General features: G+C 34.6%; 1 protein-coding gene across 2 annotated transcripts; it reads right to left on the bottom strand.

Annotated features, from left to right (window-relative positions):
* Positions 1-7,880: 7,880 nt before the first annotated feature.
* On the bottom strand, positions 7,881-12,417 carry LOC107950609 (pentatricopeptide repeat-containing protein At1g63330). 2 transcript variants are annotated; one of them, XM_016885491.2, is made up of 6 exons: positions 12,135-12,396; positions 9,645-11,990; positions 9,333-9,401; positions 9,124-9,236; positions 8,331-8,829; positions 7,881-8,212 (listed from the first exon to the last, which is right to left on the bottom strand). In XM_016885491.2, the coding sequence occupies exon 2, from the start codon at positions 11,894-11,896 to the stop codon at positions 9,680-9,682; it is 2,217 nt and encodes a 738-aa protein (XP_016740980.1). In that variant the 5' UTR covers positions 11,897-11,990; positions 12,135-12,396; the 3' UTR covers positions 7,881-8,212; positions 8,331-8,829; positions 9,124-9,236; positions 9,333-9,401; positions 9,645-9,679. The 2 variants fall into 2 exon arrangements, with proteins under 2 accessions (XP_016740980.1, XP_016740987.1); XM_016885498.2 differs by lacking the exon at positions 7,881-8,212 and having other exon boundaries at positions 8,331-8,440; positions 8,559-8,829; positions 9,645-12,417.
* Between the last annotated feature and the right edge of the window lie 778 nt (positions 12,418-13,195).

The raw sequence follows: 13,195 nt of genomic DNA on the forward strand, positions 1-13,195 counted from the left end.
CAAAAATGATCAAATTGTATGAAAGGAATTGTTTTATTATTTAAATTAATAAATTAAATGAAATTATCAATTTAGATAAATATCGGGTGGAAAATAGAGAAAAATAGAAAATTTCTAAAATGCCCCTGAATTTTGGTATTTCTGCAATTTAGCCAGGTAAGTCCATATGGTTGAACTTTCATGATTATTTGCTAAATTAGGACTGGTATAATATATTATTTCATATGTTTGCTATTGAATTATGAATATTGTTAAATTGTGGAAGTCAGATCAAAAGTTCAAATTGAGCAGAATGTTGAATTGAGTATGACCATTCAGTGATCAGCAATGAATTGACGGATAAGACCATTGCTGGGCCATGGCAATATATGTGTAAGACCATAGCTAGGCTATGGCATCCTGATGATAAGACCATATCTGGGATATGACACCACAAGTGTAAGACCATGGCTGAGCCATTGCAATACACGTGTAAGACCATAGTTGGACTATGGCATCATACCAGAAATGAGTAAGACCATAGCTGAAAGACGCTCTGGCATCACCATTCAGACGAGTAAGACCATAGCTGAAAGACGCTATGGCATTGCGATTCAAATGTGTAAGACTATATTGAAAGAAACTATGGCAATCTGACGAGAAATGAATAAGACCATGGTTGAAAGATACCATGGCAACATGAAAGGAAATGAATAAGACCATGGTTGAAATATACCATGGAAACGTGACAAGAAATGAATAAGACCATGGTTGAAAGATACCATGGCAACATGACAGAAAATGAGTAAGACCATAGTTGAAAGACACTATGGCATCATGTCGAAGATAAATAAAACTGTGGATGAGAGACGCTATGACATCTGTTGAACAATTGATATTCAGTTAATATGTATCAGATGATGAATGGTTATATGAATTGGTTGTACAAAATGGTTGTGTGAAATGTTAACAAGAATTGGTCATATGGAAATATATGTATAAAATAATTGCATGAAATAATTATGAAGATAGATAAACGAAATAAGTATAGGTACATGGAATATAATTTATGTTAAGTTTGATATGAACTATTATCGGAATAAATATACATAAACTGTATGGAAATGATGGTGTATGAAATATTGATATAATGAAATAAATGATATATACTTATGAAGAAACGATAAGTATTTAATTGAAATTTTTGTTAAATGATATGTAAATCCTAGTAATGCCCGAAACCCTGTTCTGGTGATGGATATGGGTTAGGGGTGTTACATGGCATGCTAGATTAAGACATGTGAATATACACTCTTTGAAGAAACTTGTAAAAATGAATCTATTGCCTAATCTAGATAATAGTAGCCTTAATAAATGTGAAATCTGTGTTGAAGCCAAGAGTATTAGACCTTCCTAAAATCCTATCACTGATAGAAAAGCTAAACTTTTAGAGTTAGTTTATACTGATCTAGCAGACTTTAGAAACATAGAAAGTAAAAATGGGAAATGCTACTATATTAACTCTGTAGATGACTACTTTAGGTATACAAAGGTCTATCTTTTAAGAACAAAAGATGAAGTTGAGCAAACGTTTCTCCTTTATAAAGAAAAAGTAGAAAACTAACTTGATAGGGCGAATATGGCATTAACTTCCATAAATAAGTTTGTGAGAAAAACAGAATTATACATGAATTTTTCGGCCCCTATTTTCCACAACAAAATGGTATAGCTGAAAGGAAAAATTTAACTTTAAAAGAAATGATGAATGTTTTACTACTTAGTTCTGGTTTACTTGATCACATGTGGGGAGGTTGTGCTTTCTATGAATCACATCCTTAATAGAGTGCCTCATAAAAAAATTAGATTGTATCCCATACGAATTGTGGAAAGGTTATGCCCCTAATCTAAAATACTTGAAAGTGTGGGGGTGTTTGGCAAAAGTAGGCAAACCTATTTTTAAACAGAACTTTATTGGGTCTAAAACTATTGATGTTGTTTTTGTTGGTTATGCTCTGAACAGTGCTGCGTATAGATTTATGTCTTTGCATGATTTTTCCATATGTGAATCTAGAGATGTTTTCTTTGAAAATTTTTTCCTCTAAAGAAATTTATTGCAAATCCTGAGGCACAATTAGATGATCATGTTTCTTCTTCTAGTACACATAATAGAAATATTTTTAATGATGATGTGGAACCTAAAAGCAGTAAAAGACAAAGAAATACCACTAGTTTCAGACCTGATTTTCTTACTTCTTACATAACTGAAGTTAATGATTTAGACTTAATAAATGATTCTATTTTTCATGCCTTTTTGATATATGAGGATCCAAAAACTTGCGATGAAGCCCTAAATTCAATAGATGCTAGTTTTTAGAGAGATGCTATTAATAATGAGCTTGAATCTAAGTCTAATCACACTTGGGAATTAGTAGATTTTCCTAAAGGTTTTAAACCTATTAGTAATAAATGAGTCTTTTGAAAGAAACTTAAATCTAATAGGTCAATACAAAAGAATAAGACAAGACTAGTCGTTAAAGAATTTTGATACATAATTTCATGTGACTAAAATCTCTACCATTCATGTTTTGTTTCCTTTAGCTTTCATTCATAATCTGTTGGTATATCAGTTGCATGTAAAGACGGCTTTCTTGAATAATGATTTGGATGAGGAGATCTATATGGATTAACCTCCAAGATTTGTGACATCTGGTATGGAAGATAAAGTTTGTAGACTTAAAAATTTTCTGTATGGTCTTAAACAAACCCTAAAATAATTATATGAGAAATTGCATAAAACTATTCTCAGTTTCAGTTTTATGGTTAATGGTTCAGATGCATGTGTATATTCCAAAATGTTTGGATCTGATTGTATCATCATAAGTTTATATGTAGATGACATGTTAATTTTCAATTCTAATATAGAAGTCATTAATAAAACTAAGAATTTCTTATTTATAAGATTTGAAATGACTGATTTAGGAGAGGTAGATATAATCTTAGGAGTTAAAGTTACAAAATTAGAAAAGAGTTTTTCATTAAATCAATCTCGGTATATAGAGAAAGTGTTAAAAAAGTTTAATAGCTTTGATGTAATCCCTATGAGAACTCCTTATGATTCTAGCATACAATTGTTAAAATATAGAAGAAACAATATTTCTTAATTAGAGCATGCAAAGATTATTGGAAGCCTTATGTTCTTGATGAACTAAACTCAACCAAACATTGCTTATGCGGTTAGAATACTAAGTAGGTATACCCATAACCCAAGTAATGAGCATCGAAATGCTTTAAAGCGTTTGCTTAAATACCTTAAATGTACTTTATCTTGGGAATTAAAATTTTTCGGTTACCCTGCAATCCTTGAAGGATATTGTGATGCTAATTGGGTAACTGATAATGATGAGGTAAGCTCTACAAGTGGGTATGTCTTTACTTTAGGTGGAGCAACCATTTCGTGGAAGTCTACTAAATAGACTTGTATTGTTTGCTCCACGATGGAGTCAAAGTTTATAGCCCTTGACTTAGTTGGGCAAGAGGCCGAGTGGCTTAGGAATCTACTTGTAGATATTCCTTCATGGGAAAAACCACTACCTCCCATATCTTTATTATGTGACTCACAAGTCGCAATTTGTGTTGCCAAGAGTCAAGCTTTCAATGTTAAGAAGAGACATCCAAATAAGACATGAATCTTTAAGACATTTAATAGAAAATGAAGTATTCGCCTTGGAGTACGTGAGGTCTGAAAGGAACCTAGTTGATCTGCTAACCAAAGGTTAAGTAGGAAAATAGTTCTTGATTCGTCGAGGGGGATGAGTCTTAAACCCAGTGGTTAAGGAATTCATGGTGGTTACCCAACTTAGTTTCTAAGTTTAATGTGGTCAAACGAAGCCATAGAAAGGCTCATAGTGTACATTTTACCTATCCCTATGGTAAACGATGTACATGTATAATGATGAGTTTTTACTCTTAATGAATTCATAGCCCAAATTTTTGGGTGGTCTTATTGAGACGGACTTGATGAATTCACCGATTTGAGAGGTTGAGTTTATTACTCTTAATGAGTTCATATCCCAGCTTTTGGGTGGTCCTATTGAGACGAACTTGATGAATTCACCGACTTAAATTTGAGAGGATAAGCTTAATGGAAGCTCTTAATGATTTCATAGTCCTGATACAGGTGGTCTATATTCAGATATACCTGATGAAATCACCTACATAAGTGTGAAGGACTAGCCACCTTCTATGGAAAACATTTTGGGCTAATTTTTTAGAGCACTTACTGGCATCCGAGGTACGTTGGCTAAAAGTTGTTAATTTATGAGAGAACTTTAAATTGGATCTTAGATTAGTTGTGTGTCATGAGTTAACTCTTATCTTAACAAGTTCAAGATTCGTTCACTTGTTAAAAAGAAGAATCACTTATTTCACTATGTACTAATTCAAATCCACAAGATGCTAGTGCTTAAGCAACTAATTTCACTATTGCTCTTCTCACTTTTTAAATAAATTCCTTGTGTTTACAAAAAAAAAAAATTCAAACTACTTTACATTAGTGGGGGATTGTTGATAATGCAAAATTGTTGAGGATTTAGTGGGAGTTGTTGAAGATTTTGTGGAGATGTGGTTATGAGTTTTTTTACAAAATTGCCCATGCCTTTTTACCATATTGCCTTTCTGTTACTAGTAGAAGTAGAGGACTAGTTTCCTCTTTTTTTACACACTAAACAAAAAAAAAACTCTCTCTGAAAACATTCCTCTCATCCATTTTCTCTTTTTTCTTTATAAACTAGTTTTTGTTCCCTAAACACTTTAGAGAAAATTTTGTCTAAAAGTTTGGGTTTTAAGTAAGACCGACTATAACCCCTTCAAACTTTTTTGGGAATTATTCCTACTGTGATTTCCCGAGAAGAGAAGTACCAATCGAATTCCATTTTCCATATTCAAGTGTAAGAATATCGACAATAAGTACTAACATAATTGTTTTACAGTAAATTATATTTCCAACAATAATTTCACCAAATTAGTTGCATGCACAAGCGAGAGAGAGAGAGAATAGAAGTAAATAATTCAAACATATTCGTTTGGCTGGAACAACCAAACAAGTTGAACATTAAAGCTTGTTTTGACTTTTGGCACTGGTACTAAATCTGCTGTATTGGAATCAAGCTCTAACAACGAATTTTGAATATTTTAATTATATTTCGAGCAAACTTAAAAGACAATATTCAATCAATATCTATTAAGCCGGGTATGAATCCCGAGCTTGTTATTCTTCAGGCTCAGGTTGGCTTAAATACGGCCCTATGTAGAAATAGATTTTGATCAACTCAATTTTACTTCTGCACTCGGAAACCATATATACACATATAGGGCTTGTCCAAATTGTTACATCACACTCTTGATAAAAACAAGACAGCATACGACCATATTCTGCACATGATGTGAATTCAGGTACAATTAAAGACAGAGCAATATTATAACTCATTCCCACATTTCCTATTTGCAGTCTTTTGTGAACATAGCAGTTTGATTCCACACTTGTGTACATGTAGCCCGTTAACTCTAGCGGTGGAGGCATCATCCGCGCCCACTACACAACAGAAAATGGTAGCAAGCAGAATTGACCCCTCAACCTTATCTATATGTAATATGTCTCAAAGAGATTTCTATTGCCAGTATGTTCTATAATACATTGACACGCACCAATCATTCTACATAAACGCAGCAACATCATCTACGAAAGTGAAACATTTTACTTACGTCAAAGATATGGCACTTACATCAAAGAAAACAGTATTTTTGTTGGCATATTGATCAATGCTATCAAATCATTGCCATGCTGATCAGGATTGTAATATGGACACTTTAATTGCAATAGGATTTTTTAGTTTTATTTATTTATTTATTATATCAGGTTTTACTAAGAATTTTAGTTTTACTATATTAGGTTTTTGTTTCCTTCATAAGCTCTAAATTAGGAATTCTATTTTATGTCAATTAGGACTCTTTCATTTGTTATTAACAGTCTATAAAAGGCTACCAATATGAAATAAAGAGGTAAGCAATTATTCTATCAAAAGAAACGTTATTTTGAGAAGGGGTTCAGTCAAGGACGAATCTGCCTTTTTGAGTAACCATAGGTCGAAGCAAGAATTCTTTCTCGTCTAGACCTGTGACTAGATCCTACGCCAAGACGCATAACAACTTGGTATCGGAGCCAGCTGTCATGGGTGACGAAAAACCTTTGACAGCCAAGCTGGAGGCATTCATGGAACAAATGGCTACAAGGCAACAAGCATTAGAGGAGCAGGTGGCGATGTTATCTCTTTCGGTCCAAAAGACAACGAAAGGGGATTCAGAAAAAAATAATGAAGAACAAGGCAGCAATGGAGGTAAGAAAAGAAATTCAGATTCGCAACACGGTGGGGCCATGGTGCCACGATACTCTAAGATGGAATTTCCCACTTATGATAGGGTTGGAGATTCTTTAGGATGGTTAAAAAGATGTGAAAATTTTTTTGGCAATCAACGGACCAACGAAGAAGACAAAGTCGGCCTAACTTCATTCCATATTTTAGGAGAGGCACAATTATAGTTTGATCAAATCAAAGAATAGGAGGCAAATCTGGATTGGGAACGCTTCAGAGAGTGTTGTCATATCAGGTTTGGGCCACCTATGAGTAATAACCCCTTGGGGGAACTTGCAAACTTGAGACAAACTGGGACGGTAGAAGAATATCAACGCCAATTTCAATCACTACTTGCTAGGACTACTGATCTTAAACCTCAACAACAAGTAAACCTTTTTACTGCTGGATTGGTAGATGAACTTAGAATTGATATTAAGATGCAACAAGCGAGAAACATTGGAGTTGCAATGAATATGGCTCGAGCTTTGGAACGTAAACAAAAAATCTCTTCCAAGATGTTATCTCAAACCAATCTAAACTGGTCAACTTCCCAAAACACTGACAGCAATTCAATCATTCCAACAACTCAGAACATTGCAAAGGGAGGGGGACAAACAATAGAACCAACAGGGAACAACGGCAAAATAGGTTCTTTTGCACCATTTATTAAGAGATTGACACGGATAGAAATGGCAGAAAGAAGAACTAAAGGGCTATGTTATAATTGTGACGAGTCTTATTCCATGGGACACAAATGTAAAAAGTTATTTTGGATAAAAGTACTAGATGTTGAAGGCAAGCAAGATGATGATGAGATAGATGATTTTGGATAAGTTCTGAAGTTTATTTTGAATTTGAGCTTGAGGACAAGCTCAATTCCGAGAAAGGGAGTAATAATATGGACACTTTAATTGCAATAGGAGTTTTTAGTTTTATTTATTTATTTATTATATCAAGTTTTACTAAGAGTTTTAGTTTTACTATATTAAGTTTTTGTTTCCTTCATAAACTCTAAGTTAGGAATTCTATTTTATGTCAATTAGGACTCTTTCATTTGTTATTAACAGTCTATAAAAGGCTGCCAATATGAAATAAAAAGGTAAGCAATTATTCTATCAAAAGAAACGTTATTTTGAGAGGGGGTTCAGTCAAGGACGAATCTGCCTTTTTGAGTAACCATAGGTCGAAGCAAGAATTCTTTCTCGTCTAGACCTGTGACTAGATCCTACGCCAAGGTGCATAACAGATTGATGCAAGTTTGGTGTATCTATGGATGCAAATATGTCCACCCGGATCATTCCTGGACAGTCTCTGGTGTTTATTACCAGGCCATGGCGTGCCATCCTGCATAATCCATTCTTCTTCAAGGAACTTTCTGTGTCTTTGCAACTTCAAATTCATCTTGTCTCTGTAACAGGAACAAAGAAGCCAACATGATGAAAATTTTAATATGTAGTAATATAGCACAACCAAACTGACGCTTACCTTCAAAGCTCTATGATCTTTAAGAAATGATGGTTGAACTTTATCCTTCAGGTAGTCAATCTTCTGTGCAAAATACCATTCTGGAGCCCGAGGCTCAATGTTATACTTCTTGCAGAAAGGTACCCATTTCCTGGCAAACTCTGATGTCTCAGACAGTGCTTGACATGGCAGCACCATCATCAGAAACATAGCAAGAGACCTTGTCAACTGGGTAGTCAACAGCAAGAATGGATAGTACAGTGTTGGCTGTCACAAGTGGAGGCTCCTTTAATGGGTCGACAGTAATCAAAAAAATGTCAACAGCAGCTAATTGTGACAGTTCTCCTTCACGATCGTATCTGTAATAAATCCAAGGAACTTAAATCACAAAACAAGAAAAATCACAGGTACTGAGTTGACACAACAGCTTAAAATATTAGCGGGAATTCATGAGATCGGCAGGAAGAAACATTCCACCTTAATGCAAGCCTAGCAAGATAGGTTTCTGGGTTAACAGGAAGCCATTTGGGGTACTGATCCAATATCCAAGATATTGCAAACCAAATCTCACATATCACAGATATCAACTGCAAAGCATAGGGATTTGGAACAGGGTTTATTATTCAATAGTGCAAGAAAATGCAGAATGATCCAAAACAAACCCAATACAGAGACAACATTGTCTTCCATTAGTGTCTCTCTTACTGCTGATTGCCAATTCTCAATCTCCTGCCCAAAGACAAAGTGTCCCTCAAGCCAATCATAAGACCGGTTAACTACAGAAGGTCCAATTCACCCCTGATCGTCTGTAGAAAGTTCTGACTGGTTTGACTATAGAACCTAGCCTTGGGCATTGGGATGCTGTTTTTGAGATGAAGGCTCAGACAAGGGCTTGAAAAGCATTGACGCATATCCCATGGGATGGTGTGGAAGCCTTCTTGAGTCATCAGATTAGGTTCTGTATGGAATACCTTTTCTGCAAAAGCAATAAGGCACATGTATATAACCATACAAATAAATCTTTCGGGTCTAATTACTGAGTTTTGACTTCCAACATCTTCCCAAATACTTTTACCAAGAAGTATAGAGAAAAAGATAATAATGATAATAAGCACAAAGTAAATAAATCAACCAAAAGAAAATCTCTTCTCCTAACCTTTTCAACAGGAAAAAAAGTATTCCAAAAACACAAACTAGAACATTTAATTTCTTCTGATTGGGAAAGCCTCAAACTCTCAGTCATATATGAGATAATTAGCAATAAATTTACCAAAGCAAATTGATTTAGTCATGCCTCTCACGGTATGAGATCATTTTCATACTGGTCTTTTCATAATCTTCAAATGCCACTCTCAACGAGCATTTAGCCAAGGAAGCTGCGGACTGTGTAGCAAAAACAGAAATTTCATGCAAAACTTGTTAAATTAGCCTAGAACATCGACTAGCAATATAAATCTATTCACATAGAAAAGCTTATACCAGAATCATAGAAACTTAAGTGAGCCAAAGAAATCTTTCATGTGCCACGACCATGAAAAAGCAATTAACCTGCATAAATATTATAAAAAATAAAATAAAATCAAAAGTGACTCTAAGTAAATATATAACAGAACACATTATTAAAAAAAAGTAACTGAAATATTACTTCAAGTTCTATTTTGATTTGTATCATAACAAGTCATTACACACTTCTTATGAAAGATATTCTATCAAACTAACATAGAACATTAAAATAATATATAATTAAAATTTTCAGATAATATCAATACTGAAAAGAAGCCAGTGACTTACCATTCCGTTCTTTAATCATTTCCTCAGTTTTCTAATCATGTGAAGGCATGCCTATAAGCAGCATAATCGGGCAAAATATCATTCCTTATCATTTCAGTGAACAACTCAAGGGCTCTATCAGCATTGCCAAGTCTTCGGAACCCAGCAATTAAAGCAGTATAAGTCACCACATCAGGGTTGATATCTTGTTTTTTCATTTCAGAAATTAACAAGTTGACCACATCCATACAATGTACATTGCAAAATCCGTTGATTAGACAGGTGTAGGTAACAACATTGGGTGAACAACCTTTTTGAGGCATTTCTCTAAATAAAGCACAAGCCTTCCTCATATCTCCAACTCTACAAAATCCATCTATAATAGTAGTATAAAAAATTGTATCAGGAATCAAACCCCTTCCTAGCAAGTCCATAAACAAGTTCCATGCTTCATACATATTTCCACTCTGGCAGAATAAGTTGATAAGAATTGTATATGTAAAAATAGTTGGTGTGACCCCAAGCTTTAACATTCTAGTGTACAGCATCATGGCCTTCTTAGGGTTCAACTGTTTAGCAAATCCATCTAATATGATGTCATAAGGAGCATCATGAAGAATATCCTTCTTAAGCATTTGGGGAAGAAGTTCCCAAGCTTTTTCTACACTGCTTTGCTTACATAGCCTCTTAATAATTCCGTTATACGTATAGGAGTTAGGAAAAAAGCCAAGCTCATGCATTTCATTTATAAGTTTCAAAGCTTCCTCCAAATGGCCTGCACTGCAATACCCGTCAATAATTACATTGAAAGTGAAGACAGTAGGTAAGACACCACTTTGCAGCATAATATTAAAAAGTTCCAAGGCTTTATCTAAGGGCCCCATCTTACAGAATCCGTGAATCAACCTGTTGAAACTGTTTGCAGTAGGAATTAAGCCATTGTTGATCATCTCATTAAAAAGTTCCATGGCAGAATCCAGATCACCTTGAAGACAAAGGCCCTTGAGCAAGACACTGTAAGCAACTAGGTCAAACTCATATCCAGAAGTACAAAAATTACGGAACAAGTTCAGTGAAACATCTGCCAGTCCGCTCTTACACAGCCCATCAAACAGTGAGGTATAAGTAACAATTGAAGGCTTCATGTCATTGTGTTTCATCTCATCAATAAAATTAAAAACTTTCACAAAATCACCTCTTTTACAAAACCCATCAATCAAAATGCTATAGCTATGAACATCCGGTAAAATTCCACAACTCCTCATTTCTTCCAAAACCTTTGAAGCTTCATATGGTTCACCTTTTTGGCAAAACCCGTAAATAACAGCATTATAACAGAAGCTATTGATAGGCTGGTTTCCAGATCTCAAATCCCGAATGAAATCTAGAGCAGATTCAACATGACCAACTCTACATATCCCGCAAATATATGTTCTGTATGTTACAACAGATGGATTTATTCCATCTCTTTCCATCTCCTCCATAAGTTTAGTTGCCTGTTCGATGTCTGCTCCCCTCCCATAATATCCTTTGCAATAAAAGTTCATCATAATTGTATAGGTGTAAACATTAGGTGATGGCCCAGAGTTCTTCATTTCTTCAAACAGACTTCTCATAAATTCCCCTCTATTTGCTTCTAGTAAACACTTTAGCAAGAAGTTGCATGACATAATACTTAGTTCAATCCCAATTGTTTTAGCCTCCACGAAAACATCTACAGCATTCTCAACCATCAAATTGGATGCAAACACCTTAATGAGCACATTAAAGACACTAGTTGATCTATGGACATGCTCAGGTGAATCTAACAGATATGGTAATAATTCAAACACATCATTCTTAACTCCTTTATAGTAACAAACAATATCTCTAAGCAACGCATGTGCTTCCATCTGCATCCCTGTCATAGCAAATATATGAATAATGATCCGAAAAGCATATATTGAATGATCAAATCCATACATCTTTACAGCATTATGAAAGCTAATTTTCCTTGCAGCACACCAATTCAATGATTTAAATACCCTAACAACTATGGGAAAAAGACTGGGGTTTCTACAAAATTTGAACCTCTTCTCAGGAACTTGGAATTCCCCAACTTCATTATTATCACTTTCAACCTTGGCAATGCAATCAAAGTCATAGTCTTCCATTAACAATGCAGATGAGGAAGCATAATACACCCTTAAAAGACGTTTCTTATGGTGAACAACAATTTGTCGAAGCAAACCAGATTGAAGGAAACATAATTTTGAGTAAGACCAAATACCCATTAATACTCCGACAGAAAGTCACCAACAAACTGCTTTTTCCCATATGATGGACCACTATTCAAACGTCTTCAGCACCATGCTTTAGAGGAGAAAACTAGCAAAAACTTTAAACACCCATTAATATGCTATCGGCGGGGAAAATATCATGCTTGAGAGAATTCAAATTAAAAATTGACTTGCTTTTAAAGAATCGAAATAAGAATATGAGGGGGGCCGGGGGGGGCTGAAAATACCTCACCTCAATACAGGACGGGTTATTTTAAGCCAATATAGAATAAGAATTGAAGAAGGGGTTTCACAAAGGGTGTTTTTTTTTCTTAAATAACCCTTACGAGTAGGGAGGCACCGCTTTTGAGCGAGTTCAAAGAGTACACTTGAGCTGAAACAGCTTCTGTTTGGGTTTTCTTTTGTTTGCGCGCCTGTTATAACCTTAGTGCTGCATTGTTGGGCGTCTAATACCTGTCTGTGAAACTATTAGGAAAGAAGGTGGGGAATATATCAAGAAATGCAGATATCCGCTAAATATGGCAAAATAAGGCCTATTGGCCGATTTTTTTTAATTAGGGCTTTAATGTCGGATTTTAAGTTAATTAGGCATTTAAGTCAATTTAGCTACAAATTGGACGTGCTTTCCAGCTAAGTTCGATTCTAATGGTTTTCTGAATGGTTTTCTGAATGTTACTGTCAATGGTAAAAAAAAAAAATTAAATACACCTAACGGTAACTTTTTTTTACCCTATAAATATCCTTCAAATTTTTTTTTTCATTCACCTCATTCTCTCAACTTTCTCAATTTTCCCAAATTCTCTCAAACTCTATCAAATCTCTCGTTTTTAATATTTTTTAATATTTTTATTTAAAAATATTATTTTTTAATTATCTCGTTTTTATTCGTTTAAATCGACTTCTTACAAATGACTGCCTCCGTAATCCACTTCAATGACAAGCGTATTTCTGCCGCCAATTTAGCAATGGTAAGACCAAAATTTAAATTTTGTTAATTTCAATAATGTTAAATTTAATTTTTTATTATAAATATAATTTTTTATTGTTTAAATAGGCGGATAATCGTATTTTAAAGGGTTTCATCCATAATATGGTGAAAGCATGTGATCCTTGAAATTCGTGGATACTTGCAAGCAACTAGGTTCTTACATGCGTCTCATCTGTTCGGGGGCTACAAACTCAATTTGCATCTAATTAGCACATTGGTGGAAAGATAGAGGCCCGAAACACACATTTTCCACCTTTTATGCGGCGAGTGTACAATCACACTCGAAGACGTAACACTATAGCTCA

Source organism: Gossypium hirsutum, chromosome A08 (assembly GCF_007990345.1).
Source record: "Gossypium hirsutum isolate 1008001.06 chromosome A08, Gossypium_hirsutum_v2.1, whole genome shotgun sequence".
In the NCBI taxonomy this organism is placed as follows: domain Eukaryota; kingdom Viridiplantae; phylum Streptophyta; class Magnoliopsida; order Malvales; family Malvaceae; genus Gossypium; species Gossypium hirsutum.

What these genes read in the sequence shown, in the direction of transcription:
- LOC107950609 (XM_016885491.2), bottom strand. Translation starts at nt 11,896, where the DNA reads ATGGGTATTTGGTCTTACTCAAAATTATGTTTCCTTCAATCTGGTTTG.